We start from the raw sequence: 22,413 nt of genomic DNA, 5'->3' as shown, positions 1-22,413 counted from the left end.
CTCTTCAATATATTCAGAATTTGCAGTGGACATGCCATGGATTACATCACATGATCGATCTTTCTCTATCTCCATGTGACCCACAACATCATTTGCCCTTTTCACACCACAAAGGGTGATCAGAGAGGGGGCGGGGGGGCGGGGCTAGTTCTTTGTCTTGTAGGAGCACAAATCTAAATGCATAACATGTGACTATGAGCAATCCTGAATTATGAAGAAACAGAGGGGATTTCTGTAAAAGTAGGTTGATTTTCAGATTCTTAGAAGATATCATCAGACTATTAATTTAGTATAAAACAGAGTACTCACTTACAAGATTAGTTGGTGGAAATTTCCAATTAAAAGAAAAAAAAAAGAAGAAATATATGGAAACTCTTGGTAAACAAAAAAGGCAGCACGATAGTTTCCATAGTGATTACTATATTTGTTGTCTGCGTTACTATGAAGGCTGGGGAAAAAAAATTTCAATGTAAAAGAAAATATTAGGGGTAGAAAAATCTTATACCGAGTCATTACTTTAATTACTAAAGTTAAATAATATGAAAAAATAAATAAAAAAACTAAAAAAATAACAATAAAAAAACAGACCTGAGCAGATTCGGATTATTAAACAACTCAGTGTTTAAGGGATGAAAATATATATATATAAAGCAATTTAAAAAAACTATTAAAATGGATGAACTCGCAAATCCGCGATCATGGATATGAGATTTAGATGATTTCATAGAAATAAAAGTATGAAAAAAAAAATTGAAGAATAAAATTGAGATTGATCAATTTTCAAAAGAAAAAAAAATAAAAGTGAACTCACATTAACCTTTAAAATCAATGATCTTGGTCATGAATCAAGAGCTAACTCCAAAGAAAGCAAACCATAAAAAATAACAAAGCAAAACAAAACAAAAAAGATAAAAAAATTAGAAAAATTCAACTTAACAAAAGGAAAAAAAAAAAAAAACCTGGGCGAACCTCATAAACCTTGTCTAATCTCTAAAATTCCCAACTCGTGAAATCTTGGACATGGTTTTAATCAATAAATTTAATTCTCAATCAATTTAATTTTGAATGATGAAATCATGAAAAAATATTAATAAAAAAACTTGCAAAATCAAAAAAAAAATAACAACAAAAAAATAAGGATAAAATTTGATGGAAAAAAAACAAAAGATGATGAAATTTGAAATAAAAATAATTTAAATGATCCTAAACAAAAAATATTAGTACTCAAATAAATGAAGACTAAATTTGAAAGATTAAAGAATCATAGAGGAATAAAATTAAAAAAATATTTGTAATTTGATAAATTATTTATAAATTAAAAAATGATAGGGGTGAAATTTAAAAAAAATTATAATTTTATAGCTTATTCAAAAATAAAAAATAAAATAGTAATTAAAAGAACATTGAATAAATATAAAAGAAAAAAAAATTGAATTAGATGGTCTGAAATTTTGAAGGTGTTTTCGCTAAATTTAAGGAAAAGAGAGAGAAGAAGAAATAATAAAAAGTTAGCATAGCCAAACTAAAGACATTTCTAGCACACATGTCGTTATATCTTGCAGAGGACACTGAGTTCTTCCAAACGTTATAATGAAAGACAGTGTTTGGTGGTAAAAAAACCTCATATGCACCACTCAAATGGCATGAAAACTATCCATACATTGGCAAGTACATGCGTTACATGAAATAACTGTTTTATTTTTAAATATTATTTAATATATGTTAATTATAACAATGTCCATTCGTAACCTTCAATTTTACAATAAAACCAATATAAAAAAATTAAAAAAATTTGTGAGAGAGTTATAGTGTTTGTCTTAAAGGCATAAAATAATCACACTATTTAAAAAAATAAAAAGACTAAAACATCCTTGAGTAAAAGGTATTATATTTTTTTTATTCTATAATTAAAGTATTAATTTAACGAGTTGGATGTATATGGCAATATTTCCCTCAAAATATCCGCATCATTTTGCGTTTCTACTTTTCCTTTTTTTTTAAAAAAAAAAAAAAGTTAAAAAATAGTTTAATTCTCAAAAAAATCACAATTTTTGAAAATTGAAGAAAGTTATTTGAAAAAAAAACAATTAAAATAATAAACAAACTCCAATTTTTACTTAAAAAAGAATAATAAACAAACAAATTAATTCTTTTGATTTTATTTGTAATTTTATATATATAAAAAAACAAACAAATTCAAAAGATGTTTTAAAATTTTTATTCACCTAGATTTTTATCATAATTCAACCTAAAAAATCCCACTCTTTGGGACGCATGGTTATTCTATGCACCCATATATATAGCTAGCCACCAATTGGGATAATTTATATATAAGATCAATTAATGGAGCCAAAAAGAGAAATCAAACACCTTATAATCTCCGTGACATCATGGAAATGCACATGCAAGGATCTACGCCAAACTTTTACAACATATTCCTAAAAAGAAAATAGATTTGCATCTTGGATTTTCAAATCATTACCTCTCATGGCGTTGTCTCTAAAAAAAGAGGGATCGTACCCCATATACAGAGGACAGTAGTCCTCTATCTTCCTTTAAGGATCTCCGAGGATAAGAGTGGATCCCATGCATCCATCCAGTAGTTCTCCGAGGATAGCATATTCATCAAGTTCATCTTTGAAGTCTTATACCATAGTGAAAGCAAGTTTGAAGATGCTTGAGAAATCCGATGAGAGTGAGGGGAGGCAATAATGCCATATTTATGAAGCCTTTTGATTTTATTGAAAAAGATAAAGGTGGAAAAGGATACTCTTTGGTGATGGGTGGCCTGGAAGACAAAAAATACTTTCGGGAGGAAGGAACATCTCGTCTTCTTTTCGCCATTGAAGAGACAGCAACATGGGCCAAGCTCTGTCGAAGCATTAGAAAATTCATTGATTGTGGTGGTCTGAGGCTGTAATATTTTTATATCAGGTCTTTTTGTGCTGTTTCGTATGCTTCTGAAGCCCATGTTTCTACATCAATTAAGGCTTCTGCAACTATATAATAGCATGGAACGCAAAGCCAGTAGGTGGGTTAGCGGTATCCCTCCATTTGTTGTAGAGTCTTTGAGTAATTTAAGACCCGCAATTTTTCTTTTCAAAAACTAATAAGAAATTGCATGCTCCATCACTATATAACCTAGATAATAATAGTCAATGGTTGGCTGGACACGACAAACTGTGTTCAAAGAATAGACCCTACTAGTCTGTTTTTCATGTATTTAATATTAATTAAATGTATTATTTAAGAAACGCAATTTAGGATACCGATCCACATATATATATATATATATATATATATATATATATATATATTTGTGCGTGTAATATTTATTATTTGATCGATCATTTAACACATATATACATGCTTCAAGTATATAAATTGCTATTTTTTATTGAATATTAAATAATAATCGAATAATAAATATTTATATAGATACCCGAAACCAATAAATAGAATATAAATATTTAAATTTTATTCAATGAGCAATTAATGGATAGGAACTGGAAATGAAAAAAAAAAATCAATTCATGGATGCCGTTACCCTCACTAATATTATCAATGAAGTACTAAAACAAGGAGATAAAGGGAATTTTATTTTTGACAATATTAGGGGAAGACAATGTTATTCTCTCTCTTGTAAGAACCTAACTATTGGGAGTACAAATTTGTAGAGGAACGACAAAAGGGCACTTCCAAATATTGCTTAAATTGAGAATGTTGACAGTAGCAGCCGCACACTATGAGAAATTTCAAAACCTTTTAAGCAATAATAAAATGATACCAAACAACCCCTTAAACATTTAATGTTACAGCTTAATTCAAAAGATACAAGGTGTTTTTTTTTTTTTTTTTTTTTGTAATAATCAAAGAATCAGTCTAGATCTCGATCATGTATCTTTTATGGATATACATAATTACGTTCCATGCATCATCAAAGAAACAGGCTTTTAGCTTTTAGCTTTTAGCTTTTAGTGTGTGCTGATCACAAAAGGATGTTACAAACTATTAAACCTCATGAATGATGAATGTGAGAAATCTTAGATGATGTTACTGTGACCCATCTCTTATTATTCACAACCACATATCAAGGTCTAAGGTGGTTTGTGCCTTTAATTAATCTTTTAAAATGATATTTAAAAATATAGTTGTTTTTTAAAATATTAAAAAAAAAAATATTTTTGATATTAGCACATTTAAAATGATACAAAAATATAAAAAAATAAATAAAAAATTCAAAATTTAAAAATACATCATTGCCCGTGAACATATTCAATTCTAGCAGCAATTTAACTAAATTGATAATAATAATAATAATAATCTTTATCTTTTTTTTTTCAATATGAAAGATGAGTTTTTTGCATTTCTTAATGGTAAGAAAACAACAAAGTTTGGTTTGGTACTAATACTGGGCGAATTTTCTTCCAAACTCCAATACTCTTGAACGATTCCTTCCATGATATACACGTGACGTACAGATGTACTGCTTTCTTGGTTTTTGTGCTAATCATACTTCTGTACGACCCCCAATCAACTGTGTACTAAAAGCATGCGTCCTTCATTAGCCTTCCTACAACAATATTATGCCCATTTGCTGCTCCATAGCAGTACAATGGGGCTGGATCAGGGAGTACAAATTGTATGATAAAATTCAATTAAAAGATCAACATCAAGTACTCCCATATATGGTGACTCCGTGTAGTACATTTGAAATGAAGTACTGGGTTTTTCTTGCTATATAACTAGGAATGAAGCCCCAGCGGCATTCATCGCCGAAGTTGAGCAAACGGAAGACACAGAGGCGTACGATTGTGGAGGATTCCTACAGGAGCGACCTGGAATCACATGTGGGCTGCACCCTCCTGGGTTATCTTGGGCAACATGTGTTCTCAGGTCGCCCCTGCCGGGCTTTCCTCCATATGCTAGTTACTACATTTCAGTGGTGGGCCCGGCTGTGATGGTGTGCTTTGTACCATTGGACCTTCGCCTAGTTCCTTGTATTTTTTGTAAGTCTATGTTTTTTTGACGTTATTAATATCTCGAGAGCTTTTTTACTTCTAGTTGTCTAGCTACAGCATCTAAGGGCTGCTCTCTTGTTAAAAAATTGGAAAGTATCAAACAGCAGTATAAACAAGTAATTTCAATATTCACAATCCACGTGATGGAATGCTAAAAGAGTCGGTATGTGAGACCCATGAAAGCAAAAACTCAAGGCGTGCTATTTTCGATTTTAAGTTGTTCTTTTACGCAAATGGACAGGTATGGCAATGCAAGCTCTTGTTATTTTTTTGCTCTAAAAGTTATGCTCCTGTTGTGTTGCTAATGCGGCACCTTGAACAAGATAAGAGCAATCACACTGACAGCAGAGTACAGACCTACCTTGACATAGCTGAAAGCAGTTTACAAGAATGATGGGAACAAACCTGAACAAAATGCATCACGAAAATATCAAAGTTGATGCTAGGCCATGTTTCCTCGCAGCATGCTCCACTCCCATTGAAAATTTATCACTTTAGACAGGAGTAATAAGAGCGTGCCTAGTGCCTGGAAACCAGTTTGAGCCATGCCAGCTTCTTTGCGTAAGTTCCAGTAATTTCATTTCCCATAAGAATGAGGTTGTTAAAGGGTTGCAGATGAATATCAATGAGAATAAATTGAGTAAATAGGGCACCATAAAGAAATCAAAAATGTTGTTCTGGGGACTTCTACACCAAAATCCTCACATCAGACATAATAGCAAGTAGCTCTTCTTCCCCGACTTTCTTCCAAACCCCGTTTATCATTAGACAACCTTTGTCATCTTTTGACAACAAAACATTCTCGCCCTCTGATTCAAAACTGTCTGCTGTCTCTCTCATCTTCTTCACACTTGATTTATCCAATAAATAAATTTCAGAACCAGCTTCTCTCTTGCTACCAGTCCTCTGGACACTAGTGTAATCTGATAAAGGAATATCACCACCAGGTTCTCTTATGCTACATTGTTTCTGTTCCCAGATCTGCTTCCTTTCTGATGCATGCACAGGCTTTTTACCGTCGTCATCACATTCAAGAACAGGAAGACAGCCAGAAGATCCAAGGTCACGAGGCAACATACCAATTGGACATGGGTTCCATGATTTTGCCACAACCCATCTTCCTGAACTACCCACATCACCATCTGTTCTCTTAGCAACTTTACTCTTTGTTCGGCAAAGTTTTACAAAGTCTAGCTTCTTGGTGGCCTGATGGATAGATTGATCTTGCTGGGTAAGAAGGCTATTCAAACTCGGGGGAGGAGACATCTCTTGGGTAACATCTGGGTCTGATAAAGCTAGCAAACTTAGTTTTTTGAGTTTATCCATCACGGAGCTATCACCCATCAACTGTGCAAGATGCAGTGCTGAACCCATAAGCTGCTTATTGCCATATGAGGACACCAGAAGGCATTTACGGAGAACCTCCATCAGGATTGCGTTGGATAAATTCATTCCTATTGAAGAGGCTATGCTTTCAGCTGCAGATTGTTTACAGCGAAGAGGCTTTAGTCCCTTGAGTTGTCCAACAAGCCATGCAAACAAGGAAGAAAGTCGATCAATTTGGTTATTCTCTGTTCCATGCTCCCATGATATGAGGTGTTTTCCTAAACAAGATTTCAGAAAAGGTCAATAAAGAGAACATTAAATCAAAACCATTTATGTGATTATTATTGCGTTGAACCTTTTTGACGCTATCATGTATGGTTACAGGAAGCTATATGTCATTCCACATCAAGCTGGCATTCATTGTAAACCAGGTACTTACATGGTTAATCAGATATAGCTTATAAACAGGTTGAAAAGAGTTCAACAAATATGAGGTTGGGCATGCCTAATACATCAGCTCAAATAAAGACCAATGATCACAAAAGTTGGTTCAACGAAGAAAAGTTCACAAGTGGGTTTCAAATGCAAAAACAAAATGCATATTGAAAGTTGACACCAAATTATAGCTAGCTGAAAGCAGAAGCATTTCGAATTTTGTTGAAGGTTTGGAGAGAATTTCTGTTACTAAACCTATATCTTCTGAAACTTCTTGCTAATAAACCAATATACAAGTAGTGCTATTTCTGTGCTTCTTGTGAACAAACAAAAAAATATTAACCCCAAGCACAGTGAAAATGGAGAACGTTAGCAGTTAACAACTACTAAAGGTTCTGATTATCCTAAGAGGACCTAAAGAATAAGCAAACAATAGCTATGGAACACAGGAGGACTGAGTTTGTGGTTACCCATTTCATATTTCATGGCTTCGTGAGTATCAATCATATTTAGAACAGCCTTAAGAAGCATAAGGAGTACTTCTGGTTCCTTCTTTGAGAATTTTGTTATTACAAGCTTCCAGTCATCCAACAAAGTACACATGCCTTCGCCAACTAGGCAATCTTTTGGAAGCTCCACCAAATTTGAAGAATCTAAAGCCTTGAGCAAGAACTCCAACAAAACTGACAGTACTTCTGAGGAGAAGGAAGAATATAGACGAACCAGATTTTTCAAAGTCTTGGTAATATTCTTCTTAGAACCTGAAGAAAGAAGTTCATCAGCAAATACATATAACTTGTGTGTGCAGATATTTGGGCCATCTTCCATGCATTAGCCACGACTCCAAATTTCAAACAGTATCAGTGAGAATTCCTACAACATTAAAAACTATCCTCAAAAGTTCTTCACTAAGTGTTCATAATGAACTATATCGCAACCAAGAAATATCAAGAATAAAAGAACCATAAATTTGAACTTTGCCTTTATTACTTCTTAAAAATAATTGGAACATATTATCTCACCCCTAGATTTGGATGAATATAGGGTGCTGGACACAAGTGAGAAAAACTTAATATGGCCAGAAAGTTGTTCACGACATCTGCCCCCTACAAAGGCTGGCGGTCAATAAGATTGAAATTCTATAGTGGCAGGGATTAAATAAGCATTGAAAATCATATAACCAAAAAATGCTATGTCCTCATTGGGATGAGTAAAAAAATACATAAGTTTACATTCAAACTAGCCTTGTTTGGTATTGCAGTCCAACCATGCTTTTGAATTTTTTTGTTTTTTTTAGCTTCAATTTTTTCTGTGTGTTTTTTTGGATCGTTTTGATGTGCTGATGTCAAAAATAAATTTCAAAAAATAAAAAATATATATTTTGATGCATTTCCAAGCAAAAAACATTTTGAAAAACAACCTCCACCACACCTCCAAACAGTGCAGTTACAGTAACAATTCCAGATAAGAACAAGTCATGCTTTTTATGAACTGAAAAAAAAATTGTGGAATGGGATAACACATCATGACTTGGGCCAAGATATCACTGTTTCAAGAACTAATCTTTCTAGACAAAGGAAAAAAGAACATGTACCGAATACATAGTGGTGAAAAAAAAAAGAGCCAATGTTCTTGTAGGTATGAAAACCAAACATGCTACATGGACAAAAGATTCCCAAAGAGGATTGAGATGAATACTAATATCAGCATCAGCATCTACGCATACATCTAATTTGACAGGACCCCTCTTTCACTCACTATGATTTCCTTGTTTTAGCTATCCTCTTCATGTTAAGAGGGATTTGCCCTTCTCTATGTTTAGTCTTAGAATAACAAGTTCTTTATTCTATGGAAGGGAAATGCAGTGGAATGCTGGTTAACCAGTCACAAAAGTTAAAAAGGGGAAAACATGTTAAGCCTTCATGAAAATTTGGTCATGAAGTCTTATTTTGAATCACATTATTCTAAGGCCTGGCAATATCAAAAGGGAGAAAAATAAAATTGCATCGGCCTTTTAATGTCCAAAGAGAGAAAATAAAAGACACTAAAATTTCATACGCACGTTTTGCTTTGATTGCTGAAGAACCAGGTTGGGTACTCTTCTTAACTTTCAAGCAGGAAGCTAATTCGCGGAATTTAGATTTGATTTCTTTTCTGATGTCAGCACTTCCATCTCTTTGGAATGGAATCTGCTTTGTCTGAGGCTCCCAATAATAAGATTTCAACCAATCAATTGCCTGAAATTTTCAGCAGCAGATGTTGTAAGTTAACTTTCACAGACTTCAAAAACAAACATGGTTTGTTAGTTAAATAATCGCGTGGAAGCATGGCCCAACAATTTTCCAAAAAAAATCATGAAACATTGAAACAGGAGTTTTATCAGACTTAATTGCAAAACAGTTAGAAAAGATTCTCAGTATAAAGGATTGCACTATAGATTACAGAAACTTGCATGGACAATATACCTTAACAGCAGAATCCCGAACAAGTGCGAGAGCAGGAAGATCACGGTGAGAACCCTCTACAATCAAAGCAACATCAAGAAAAGACATTAGAGTTCTCGATTCAGTCCAGCAAAAAAATCAAGAATATTTCACCGCAAATTAATGAGATATCCACTGGATCTGCCACCAAAATTACAATAGCTCTGCTAGCATGTATACAAATATTCAAGTACTTTACGCTAGATCCTTGTTTGTGTATCAGGAAGAGGGGTGCAGGTTGGCTGTTGATATGGGATAGATTTGGACCAACAAGAATTTGTGTATTTGCAGTGAGTTAGCTTGGTTAAAATGAGGAGTTTAGGGGTCAGGATATAAGAATGGAGGTTCACATTTTAATGTTGAAATGCATTGATGACTGAGATTGAAGGCAAATGAATTGCTTTCACTGGATGATACTAGATTATGCTTTTAAGATTCTCAAGGCTTAATTATGGTTTATTCGAGTGGCTTAATTAGTAGAGAAAGAGCTGGAAAATGATGGAATTAATATCATGTAACAATAAGGTGAATTTTAGGGAGTGATTTTAGTGATAATAAGGGAACTTGGAGGCTTATAGGTTGATGACAACTTTTTGCAGATAATTGAAAGACGAAGAGTAGGGACGCAAATAGGACAGACTAAGTTTCATTTCTTGGTACACTGGTCAAGAGTCTTGGACTTGCAACCACAAGGGTAGATTTAGCAAAAACCTCAAGGATTATGTAAGTGTTCAATCGTTTCCTTCAAGTGGATAGTAAAAGGGCAACATGCCTGAAAAGAAAAATTCTCAGCAAGCGCCAAAGAACTTGAATTCAAGGAAAATAATCCCAAAAACAGTTTAAGATTCTTAATGACTCTGCACTTGTAGATACCAAAAAACATGTGCAGGAATTGCCAAAGTTAAGATTCTCCTTTGCTTATAAAACCAACGATATAGAGCAACTAGCTTATGCAAAGAAAACACTAACCATGACGAATGTCGATCAGCGTACGCGGAATACCTATTGCACCAGCTGCCTCAGCAATCGACACCTCTGTTTTCTTCCTTGTCTTCTCAACAACACAGTTTACAAGCCTTCAGTAACAACACTTGGCAATGTGAGCCTGCTATTTTTCCTTACTGAAATTCTATGTTTGCATGCATATACAAAATAAGGCAACTTAACCAAATACAATCTTTAAGCATAAGACCTCTAAAACTTTGATGTAGATATACTGTCCTAATTTCTAGGAAAGTTACACAGAAACCAGGATTAATTATAAGAATCCAAATGAATTATATGTCATTTGTTCCAACTTGATAAATGGTGTTTTCATTGCAAAATATTTCAGCATATCTTAAAATGAAAAGAAATTTTTGAAAATTGAGGATATGCAAACTTGATAAATGACAAGAAATTTTCATTGCAATTCTATGTTTGCATGCATCAACATGTTTCAAATTATTCTAGGTGAATAGGGTTAATATGTCTATATCTAATTTCCATTATATTAGCAAAATCCATTTCCAAGATGTTTTGCTCCAGCATCCTCATAACTATCAATAGCATGATTTATTGATGCATCATCATACAAGCTTTTCCTGACCCAGCCTTCCTGGTTCTTACTTCAAGATTTCCATACAATATATCAAAAAAGAAGCCACGTGAAAAATACTTGTAAATTCCAAATACATATACGCTATTATTACATCAGTACAGCAGCAAGGCTAGAGAGAATGATGAGATTCTAGTTGAAAAAGAAGAAGAATGCAAGAACAACTTACCTCAAGATAGCCATACAATATAGCATTGCCAACATTTGCTCGGAATGTATAGCATCATCAGGTAAGTCCTTTCTAAAAAGGAAAAAAAAATGAAACTTTTAGAATACACAAAACAATGGATTCCAAAAACATACAATTATAACATAGCATCACACTCGAAAAGAGTTGTCAATAAGTCTGCTGTGGCACATTGGCAATTTCAAGTTATACAGGAAATCCAGGTTCAAATCCCGGCAGCAGAAAACCTTTTCTTTTTATTCACAAAAAGAAATAACATAGCATCACAGTCCCACGGAAGAGAAGAACTAGCATGGCCATTGTAATTTAAGGAACTGGCATAGGCCATTTGAATCAAGCTACCCGTTTAAAAACAGAACGACCTTGGGCATCGGCTCACCGAGACTGGGAACAAAGAGTTACCTGTACAAAGGATCCTTCTGTTGAACTTCAATGATCGAAGCTGTAACATCAATCACAGCCGGTAAACATCCTCTGCTTCGCCATGTTGATATCTATATCACAGATATATAAGTTAAAACTGGAAATATTTTTATTGGCAGCTAAGCCACTAATTTAACATAATGAAACCACAGACTGGTTAGAAAAGGTTTTTTCACTTTTAACAGCTGAACCGAAACAGTGAAAATATACGATAGCAGCCGCGACTACATGCTATTTCCCCTAATTTCTCAGGAAACAAACAGAATGAATCTTTGCAAGAAGTTTGAATTCATACTTTGAATGCCTAGCCATTCCAAATTAACTTTTTAGGGAAACAAGCAGAGAAAATTTTGTGTGTGAGAGAGAGAGAGTTATGTCTTACTCTGGTAATAGCAGAGTGAATCTTCTCAGGAGAACCGGAGAAGAGAGAATCTCTAACACATTCCCATTCATTCCAGTTTAACCACGGCACTAATTTGTAGCCGTACGATGACGATGTTGATTTCTCTTGGTCATCGCCAACAACGGCTATCGTTTCGTCTTGGAATCCTAACAGTGACTCCATTGATGAAACACCAGCTAATCCGCTGCCACTGGCTTCTTCAAGCAGGGAGAAGGAACTGAAAGTACCAAAATAGAAACCCTAATTTATCTTATGTTGCGGTTGAGTGGAATAATATTGGATTATTTTATGGAGAGATTTTTTACTCTGCAAAGCGGCTTTACCACTGAGACTCTGGAGGGAAGGGTCTGTGACTCTGTGCTGTTACGGGGCTGGTCTGTCTAAAAAGTAAAATCTAATATCCTAAAACCCTGGAGATGCCTGGGCGGGTCTGATCCGGGTCGATATGGTGCGGTTTTAGGGTTGGGAATCTGGGATAAAACTTAAAGAATGTTGAGGGCCTATCTTATGTTAACGAAAATAACGGCCTTTTGAAAATTATCAATTTAGGCCCATGGATCTATTTTACTAGAGACCAAAAGGATGGATGGTGGCATAAGGATTTGGGTAAATGATGTTCTTAGAAATTTAAGGGTATCTGAATGAATCCCTACTCTCTTATTTTATGATAAAATCAAATTTTAAATACTTCAAAACTTAACATGTAAAATAATACTTATTTGATATATTTTATATTTTTATTTTAATATTGGAGTTTTGTTCCTTTTTAGTTCAATCTAATAAAAATATAGAGTCCGGTGAATAATAAATACATCTAGATAAATAACTGTTTTTTTGATTGAAGATAATTTATGAAATAAAATTTATTTTTCAATTTCATTCTCATTCAATATTTTAATTTGTAAGATTTGTTTTTTATTTTTTTAATAAATTTTTTTAAAAATAAAACATTAATAAGTTATTTTTCAACAAATTTTCAATGACACAACCAAATATTGTAAAGTGTTTTTTTTATTTATTTTTTATGACATGCCAAATATCAGAAAATAATTCATTTTTTAGAAATCCACTTTTCAAATAAATCACTTTTCATAAAAGAAAAAAAAAACTACTTTCCAACAAATAAACAGAGCCTTGAGAAGTAGATTAGATTTCATTTTGATTTTTTAATTTAATTGATTTTTTTTAGATGATTATGGGGTGTTGTGGGATTGTTAGGTAATTTGCATGATGTTTGTCATGTGTTTTGCATAAAAAAAAGTATTGAAAGTATATTTTTAATTAAAAAAACCCTGTATTGACCATCAAAATATGGTTGGTGACTTAATTATAAGCAGCAATAAGTAATATATTAGTAGTTTTTATTTAAATTTCATTAATCTACATTTGTTTAACTTTTAATTGGTTTTTATATTTTATTTTGATTTATTTTTTATGAGGTTATTGTGGTCTAAAATAACACCATGATATTTGGTTAGTATCTAATTTTACAATCGTTTATTTTTTATAATATAATCAAGTCAAGAATATATTTTTTTAAAAAAATTATTAAACTCATTGGAGATCATGATTCGAGTTATGAATTTGACGAGTTAAGTCGTGAAAACCGAGTTTATCTAATATGTGGATGTCATGATATTTAAAAAATAATAATTAATAATAATAAAACAATAATTATTTTATTAATTAAAAAGTTTTAAAATAAATTTTTGTTGGGCTAAATATTTATTATTTTACTACTTTAAAGTTCATGTTATATTAGAGTCAGATTAATTATTTTTTTTGTAAACATAACAAAAATATATCTAAGTCGCAAAGAATTATTTGAAAATTATTATTAATCTGTGTTCAAGGTTAATTTTAAAATCTTTTAATTTAATTTATTTACAAACAATGATTTAAAAATAAATTAAATAAAAATTATATACAATAAAGTTTATCACAAGTGTCTTTTAGTTTGCAGTATAATATGAATAGTAAACCATGCACCTCGTATATTTTAGTTGCTAGTATAATATGAACACTGGACCATGCAGCTATGTCTTTTAGTTTGTAGTATAATCTCATAAAACTTAAATTATACCTTAACCAATCTTTTTAAATACATTTTAAAAAATAAACCAAAAAAGGATTTCCATAACTGTATCCTCGCGAATCCAATTATCCAAATTTGAATCTCTTTTTATTATATTCTACAATATCCCCACGTATTCAATAAATATCATGCTGTTTCCGACGTAAATTATTTGTATATGTTAGAGAATAATATAAATTATATCCTGAGATTTCACTTAACAGTTTAAACTATTGGATTGAGATGGTTCTTTGATATAATATCAAAATTTTCACTTAACAACTTAAAATTTTAAGTTGAGATGCCTTAATAGTATACAAGCACAATATAGATGTGGAGACATTTTTTTTTTCTTGTTTCCTAATTTTTCATAAATCAAATCAAATAAGATAGTGTTTAAGGTTGATGTAAATCATATTTTTAAAAGTATTTTTTAATTAAAAGTATATTAAAATATTTTTTATTTTTATTTTATCATCAACCCATTAAAATAACGAAAAAACATTAAAAGAATTATTTTAATTTTAAAAAAATAAAAAAATTACAATACAACCGCTCTCTCAAATGAACGACACTCAACGCGCCCGCTTGAAAAGCCAAAAATAGGCTGGCGCAGGACATCTTGTGCGTCTAGTGCGAGACAGAGATCTCACTCTCAATTGAAAAATGGCTTATCGTTTCTATCTCTTCTTCTCACTCTCTCTTCTTCTCCTCACTCATTCTCCTTCAAATTCACAATCCAACCAGGTAATTCATACCACTACTAATTTATCATCTTTGAATTTCCTTATTTGCTTCACTTGATGATTGGTTTCTAAGTAAATTTGAGTTGACTTTCTGTTTGGACGCCGAGAAAGTGAAAAACGCTATCCAACTTTTTCTTCTTTTTTATACTGACCAATCAATCAATCAAGATAAAGTATTATTACTTGCATAGAGAAAAGGATTTGAAAATTTTGGTTTATTTTTTTTTTCACAGTTCTGCGAAGCTGGGATTGGATATGGTGAGGTTGGATGTGGACTTTCATCATCAACGAAGCTGTTGATCAAGGGAGGAACTGTCGTGAATGCACACCACCAAGAGGTTGCTGATGTTTACGTAGAGGATGGGATTATTGTTGCTGTCAAGCCTGATCTCAAGGTTTTTAATATATCTTTTCTCTCCTTTTTTTTTTTTTATCTGTACTGTAGCTAAGGCTTTACTAGAAGTTGGTTTAATTTCAATCCTTTTGACCCAAAAACAGGTGAACAAATTTTTTTTTTAAAATCCGATCTTTTTTAACTGTTTACAAGTGTTGGATTTTTTTTTTTGTCGATTAAGAAAGAATGAAAAGAGTCTTAGTAGAAGCCATCAATGATTTTTTAGGAAGAGTTATTTCAAGTTCTTTGATGAAGTGTCTTGGAAATGGCAGGAGATGCTTTCTCATACTATGATTTTCAAGTTGTTATGATGTAGCATATAGCAGCAGTTTCAAACTTGCCAGTGTCGTGATAGTTTACTAGCTAGCACCATAGAAAGGAGAGGAAAGTATGACGATGTTGATTTGTTATCCTTAATTGAAGCAAGCAGGCAGATTTTATATGTTTTACTGGGAAAAAAAAGCCTGATTGAGCAAGATGTAGTCCTATCTATCCACCTCTTGAATTAGATTTCCTCAGCTTAAGGAAGGTTTGAGTTTGGTAGAAGTCATATCCTACGAATTCCACTACTGAGATAAGGAACACCGGTGCAAGGGACCATCCACCCTTTTGCCTTGCCCCTCTCACCCCCTAAGCTAAGGAATGAGAGGGCCTCACTCTTCGATAAGAATACAAATAACATCAATAAAGGCTAGGTAAACTATGCAATAGCTTCGGCAGAACCAGAAAAAAAAAGAAGAATCGAAACGAATGAGGTGCGGAAAAACTAATAAGAGCAGGCAGCTTGTTTTAGTTCTAGCCAACTTCACAAGGGCATTGATAATGGGCTTGCGTCAATGAAAAGGGGAACAGATTATTCTAATACTAAATTTTAAATGGATTTCAGTTCTTCTGACTGGAAAGTTCATATGATGATAAAGTTTGGTCACGAGGGGATTTAAATTATTTGCAATCTCATATTAATGATACTTGAAAACTAACATCAGCAATTCTGGATTCCCTGTATGTGGATACAGATTCACAATTTATTACGTGAGAATTCCAAGGAGTAATATTAGTTAGACATGCTGGATGTATTTCATCAAAAAATTGAGGCTCAGTAGGGCATTTTGGTTGCAAATACAATGTAAGCCTACCTAACTTGCTAAATAAGTTACATAAAGTGCAGGATTCTGGGACACCATAATACTATAGTCTTAGCAGCTCGCTGTTCATAGCTTCTTATGCCCGCCTGATACCTGTCTTCATTTTAAATCTGCTTTATTCAGAATGTGATTTACATTCGTTACCCTCTCGCGTTGCTAAATGATCTGGTTTCTTTAATGCTTTGTTTTGGCTGTTAATGCTCGGGCTTTACTTTATGATGTCTTTCATACTTAGTTTTCAATTGTTTGGTTGCTATTTGCAGGTTACTGATGATGTTAAAGTAATTGATGCCACTGGAAAGTTTGTCATGCCAGGTTAGTTGCGGTATTATCTCTTCATGATAGATCAATTTTTGTGTTTTAACCTTTCTAACAGCAGGATTTTGTATGCTTCACAGATCCCATACACTAGGATTTCCTTCTATCTCTCCTTTTTCTTTCTCACACAATCTTATTATAAAACACAAAGCTTTAGAGATATAGCTATCACTTGTCTACTACTCTTTCTTGCATTCATTGTTGCAGTTCAAACAGAGCTTTGGAATCTAAATGAGCTAGGCACATTAATCACTCTCTATGCATCTTTTATAAATCTAATACATCTTTATAATGCAAGAATCAGCTCTTGGATGCTTCCTTTCAATGTTTTCTGCACTGCGCTTTCAATGTTCATATTGTGAATTCTTTCCTCTATGTTAGAAGTAATTTGAGTGTGTAACGACTATCTGGTTAGCTGTTAATACCAATACTGGGTTTAAAAACTTAATGCAAATCATTCCATTTTATGGCTGCCATCTTCTCCTTGTAACATCATCAGGTGGAATTGATCCTCACACGCACCTTGCTATGGAGTTTATGGGCACTGAAACTATTGATGACTTTTTCAGTGGTCAGGCAGCAGCATTAGCAGGTGGGACCACAATGCATATTGACTTTGTTATACCAGTAAATGGCAGTTTAATAGCAGGTTTAGAAAGCTATCAGGAAAAGGCAAAGAAATCATGCATGGATTATGGTTTTCATATGGCAATCACTAAGTTTGATGACAGTGTTTCAAGGGATATGGAAATTATGGTGAAGGAAAAAGGTTGGTATTTTTGTTCAAGGTCATCCATGGATTCTTTCAAGTATTTTTTTTTCAATTTATATCGGAGAACTGAGAAACAGCAACCTCTGGCTATTTATTTATTTTTATTTAAAATCTACATGCATTTAAAACTTGCAGGTATCAACTCTTTTAAGTTTTTTCTAGCATACAAGGGGTCGCTTATGGTCAATGATGAGCTTCTATTAGAAGGACTGAAGCGGTGCAAGTCTCTTGGTGCATTGGCCATGGTCCACGCAGAAAATGGAGATGCTGTATTTGAAGGACAGAAAAGAATGATACAACTTGGTATTACTGGTCCAGAAGGACATGCTCTTTCAAGGCCCCCGTTGGTAATCCTTCAAATATGCTCTCCGCGTTGTAATGTGTGCCGGCTAACTAAAAATTCTGTAATTGAGAAATGATCTATGTGCTTCACTCTAGAATTTGTGTGAACCCTACCCACCCATATCATACAAATAATCTTCTAGTAGCCTGTAGACCAAATCTACTGTCCTTATATTTGGTGAATTAGTTGTTCCAATTGTTTTTAGTTATTTTCCTTTCTTGTTCCTCTATGATGTGTCGATTTTTCCTGGGAGGATTTAGTGCTTACAATATGTGAGAGAATGTGGCAGACTGCTTTTACTTTTTTTTGTTCACTCCCTGTTTAGTTAATCTTATGTGGTAAGAGATATGTACTGTATTTTATGATGTTATTAATGTGATTATCACAGGATTTTTCAATCGTGTATTTGATCTGCAGAAACAGCCTGTGTCTGATCCTTTAAGAATGAATTCTTTAGCTAATAAGATTAGCTTAGCTCAGCAATTTTTTTACCTTTTTACTGATCTCTGATTGATAACTGTTCGTGCTAAGCAGATATGTATTTGTATTTTACGGTATTCCATTTCCTTAAAGATTTTTTGAAGTATACATCTTTCTTTTATAATTTAGCATTTAGTTTGATTCTCGTGCAGCTGGAAGGAGAGGCAACTGCTCGAGCAATTCGTTTAGCTGGTTTTGTGAACACTCCTCTCTATGTAGTTCATGTGATGAGCATTGATGCCATGGAAGAAATAGCCAAAGCTCGAAAATCAGGTTTAAAGTTTTTAATATTTCATTTTCTTGTTTGTTGAGAAGTTTTACATGACCGCAGTAGTCAATTACAATTCACACCATTGTGAATAGAGTCTAACAAACATATAAAAGACTCTGTTGCTTACAGGGCGGTACATACTACATAGCTGTGAGTTTATAAGAGAACAGGCATTTTCTGTAACAGAACGAAACAGTTAAATTCGTTGCTGCCGTCCCTTATATTTCATTTATTTTCTTTTACTTTTTCTCTTAAATATAATATTACTAAGACAGCCGGATTCAATAACACGCCAACATTGGTGTAAGATAATGGATAGTGTCTGTAACAAGTAAATAAAAAATTTGGCTGGAAAGAATAGCGGACTATAGAGGATAGATAGTAATACTTCTGGAATACAAGCTGGACAAGTCATGTTTATTAAGGATGTTCAAGTAATAGAGAAGATAAAATAGTCCGCATGCCCAGTGAAATTGATCTTAAAAAACTGGAGTGGCTATAAATCTTTCACATGATTATTAAGTTAATTGATACCATGCATGAGTATGAGAATAAGGATGATGTCCCATTTGAACCATTTATATTTATCACCTGACTCCTCTATGCGCTTCTCGCAATTGTGCCAGGCACTGTTGCCAGTAATTTTGATGGCTGCTTGTTCCTACATGCAATTGATTTCTTACTGTAATCAGCCACTTTTGTTCCCATCTATAATCAAATTCTTACTCACCCCTTATTAACACCCACTTTTGTGTATCCTGGATTTCTGCATGATTTAGTTCCTAACTTGCACCAGCTTATTTCCCTAACTGCACTGCTTTATACCATCCCCTCTGCAACCTCTCGCTTTCTAAAGGCATCTCAAAACCTTTCCTTTGGGACTCTAAACAGGGTTGTAAAATGTATTTCAACTGCCAGATTCTCTTTAAGACATTAGGTACCTAACTTGTTCTGTTTATGACTTCCCTGGTGCTATGTCGCTTCGATTTTATTTTTGTTCTCAAAACACGAAAGCCAGATCACTTTCTTCAAACTGCAGGACAGAGAGTTGTAGGTGAGCCAGTGGTTTCCGGATTGGTCCTTGATGATTCAGGACTTTGGGATTCTGACTTTGCCACTGCATCAAAGTAAGAGCCAGCACTCTGTCCATTATCACTATTATTATTGGATGGAGAGGGGAGGGAGGTGAACACATTTGATCAATTTGTCATATATATTGATTGCCAAGCATTACTATATTCTCATTTTTCAGGTTTGTCATGAGCCCCCCCATAAGAGCAGCAGGACATAACAAAGTCCTGCAAGGTGCCCTTTCAAATGGAGTTCTACAGGTTTCTCTCTTGTCATTATAACGATTGACTGGAGTAATAGTTCATACCTTAAAGATACCTGAGATCATCTAATTTCTGTAAAGCTAATTTCAGTGAAAAATTAATTTCATTTTCTGGAAAATGGGGACATGTGGTCTCTTAAAGTTTGTGATGGTGGTTATAAGCTTCAGATGCAATATATAAATCTAGATTCACTGTTACTTTGAATCATCCAAGACTTATTAATCAATTTACTCATTTAAGAACAATCTCGTTATTTGTTTCTCATGCCACTCATTACAATTTGCAGCTGGTAGGAACTGATCATTGTGTATTTAATTCCACACAAAAAGCCTTCGGGATTGATGATTTCCGTAAAATTCCTAATGGTGTCAATGGTAATAAAAATGTTATTGCTTAAGTCAAATCTATTCCTCTTCTTATTATGTTGACTCAATTTTAGCCATTTTTTCTTTTTTCTAACTCTGGCAAATGGAAACATAGGTATTGAGGAGAGGATTCATTTGGTTTGGGATACGATGGTGGTAAGCTTCTGTGACTCTTTGCATAATCATTCCTACGTACTATATTAATTTAAATTGTTGTCCTCATATTGGTTGTCAACTAAAGTTGAGCACTTTCAGGAATCTGGCCAAATTTCTATCAATGATTTTGTAAGGGTCACAAGCACTGAATGGTATGCTTTGACCGTTATTCTTTGTTAGTTTAGTGTCTATTTGTGAATCATGTTATTCAGTCTCAGGGTTAATAATGATAAGTATAGGTCATGTACAATCTGATGAATCACATGATTTAGCTTCACGAAGTGTGTAAAATCATTTTGATCCGTATGAATTTTCCAGTGCTAGGGTCTTCAACATATATCCAAGAAAAGGAGCAATTATTGCTGGATCTGATGCTGATATAATTATACTCAACCCAAACTCAAGCTTTGAAATAAATGCCCGGTCTCACCACTCTAGAACAGATACAAATGTTTATGAAGGCAGAAGGGGGAAGGTAATTTTTCCACTATAATTTAGTTCTCTTTTGTTTTGTTAACAAGTGGAATTCAAAGTACCTGTTAGCCCTTCTTACATAAGGGGCCTCACACCAGTTTGACCGTGACTAAAGCGACGGTATCCTAGGTTTTAATTGATGTCTGTCATCTTTTGATTCTTCCAATCTAAGTGGTTGGTGTCTTGCAGCTATAGTATTTTCAGTGTTTTTTCAGTTATATTTGTTCTATTCAAAATATTGCTTCTAGAGTGTGTCAAAACTATGTTAAAGATAAAAAAATATTATTGCTTGGGTTCAGGAATTCATTACGAAAGGTTATGTTTTCGTTGAGAGCCTGGAGTCACTAAAGTACTCTACCTATTAAGCATTTTAGGAGAAACATAGCCATGTTGCAACCCTTGAGTTGTGATCCAGGATATCCTGATTTGTTACCACCAGGATTCATCCATGCCTTGAAGCTATGGTCACATTTTTCATATTTTGTTAGATACATGGTCTTGTCCAATAATCTTTGGTAGAAATATCACCATTATATTGGCTGGGAATACGAGATTAGAAACGAGATATGCTGGCACACAAGTGAGTATGCATCTGCTAGTTGCCTGTGGTGTGTGAGTGCGCACTGGTGCACACTTTCACACTCACCAGCATCATGTGCATGTATTTTCATATTCATGTTTTTACCTAAACCCTTTCACTGCATGTTGGGTTTTGAAAGTTCATACCATCTTTTCCTCAGGGAAAGGTTGAGGTGACAATTGCTGGAGGACGAGTTGTTTGGGAAAATAATGAACTGAAGGTTGTTCCTGGCTCTGGCAAGTACATAGAAATGCCCCCTTTCAATTATCTTTTCAGCGGAATTGACAAGGCTGATGCTTCATACCTATCCTCCCTGAATGCTCCAGTAAAACGTTCTAAATCTACAACTTAAAGTCGCTGGTACTACTACTAGGATTCTTCCTTTCTATTATAGATTGCATATAGGAGACTTATACACAATACCACAATGTACAAATTTTGACAGCCAACTCCACCAAGCTTCAGTTCTAGACTATACTATGATAAACTTATTTACGAATTATGTAACCCTAAATAATGGTAATGTTCAAATAATAAATGAACTGGACTATACCATATTCTGAAATGTTCGTGAATGTCCATTAATTTATGTCATATCACTGCTTTTAATTTAGTTGTAATCTGCTGGTATTCTATTTGCTTTCCAATATAAAGAACATTTGCAAGCAGAAGGTCATGCATAGTAATCAAGGCTCACAGCAAAAGATTACAAGGTTTCGAATTAATGACAGGTCTTGTCTATAGATTCACAAAATAGAAATTTATATTTTAATACTTGAGAATTACATGAGTTGATGAACCCTAGGTTCTTGTGAAATCAAGGCCTAATACAGCAATGAATGTAGGTCAAGATCTTGTTTCTCTTCTGCACGGAATACATATAGAGAAGAATTAGAAAGCAGAATGTCGTTGTTTGTTGTTATTTTTTCATACCCCCCCCCCCCCCAACTGTTCCCCTCATTCTTTTCCTTACAAATGTGATTTATATAGCTTCCCTCATTAAGTCATACTCAGCCAAGGAATGATCCATATGCGTTTACCAAAGACCAAGGGGATATGGACCATTACAGGCTGAGCATGGTAACA

The 22,413-nt window shown here is 33.7% G+C and overlaps 2 protein-coding genes across 2 annotated transcripts; one reads left to right on the top strand and one right to left on the bottom strand.

Annotated features, from left to right (window-relative positions):
- Nucleotides 1–5,262: 5,262 nt before the first annotated feature.
- LOC133680024 (uncharacterized) lies at nt 5,263–12,247 on the bottom strand. Its single transcript, XM_062102808.1, has 8 exons — nt 11,855–12,247; nt 11,452–11,543; nt 11,032–11,103; nt 10,235–10,341; nt 9,248–9,303; nt 8,845–9,019; nt 7,253–7,543; nt 5,263–6,625 (listed from the first exon to the last, which is right to left on the bottom strand). The coding sequence occupies exons 1-8, from the start codon at nt 12,035–12,037 to the stop codon at nt 5,709–5,711; spliced, it is 1,893 nt and encodes a 630-aa protein (XP_061958792.1). The 5' UTR covers nt 12,038–12,247; the 3' UTR covers nt 5,263–5,708.
- A 2,287-nt stretch (nt 12,248–14,534) lies between these two features.
- Nucleotides 14,535–21,892, top strand: LOC133680464 (dihydropyrimidinase-like). Its single transcript, XM_062103428.1, has 13 exons — nt 14,535–14,696; nt 14,929–15,090; nt 16,498–16,549; nt 17,052–17,321; nt 17,460–17,671; nt 18,300–18,420; nt 19,458–19,545; nt 19,671–19,749; nt 20,039–20,126; nt 20,233–20,273; nt 20,373–20,425; nt 20,592–20,748; nt 21,488–21,892. Exons 1-13 carry the CDS (start codon nt 14,616–14,618, stop codon nt 21,677–21,679), a joined length of 1,596 nt encoding a protein of 531 aa, XP_061959412.1. The 5' UTR covers nt 14,535–14,615; the 3' UTR covers nt 21,680–21,892.
- Nucleotides 21,893–22,413: the final 521 nt, after the last annotated feature.

This window comes from Populus nigra, chromosome 19 (genome assembly GCF_951802175.1).
Source record: "Populus nigra chromosome 19, ddPopNigr1.1, whole genome shotgun sequence".
Taxonomy (NCBI): domain Eukaryota; kingdom Viridiplantae; phylum Streptophyta; class Magnoliopsida; order Malpighiales; family Salicaceae; genus Populus; species Populus nigra.
This window is presented reverse-complemented; position numbering and strand designations above follow the sequence as displayed.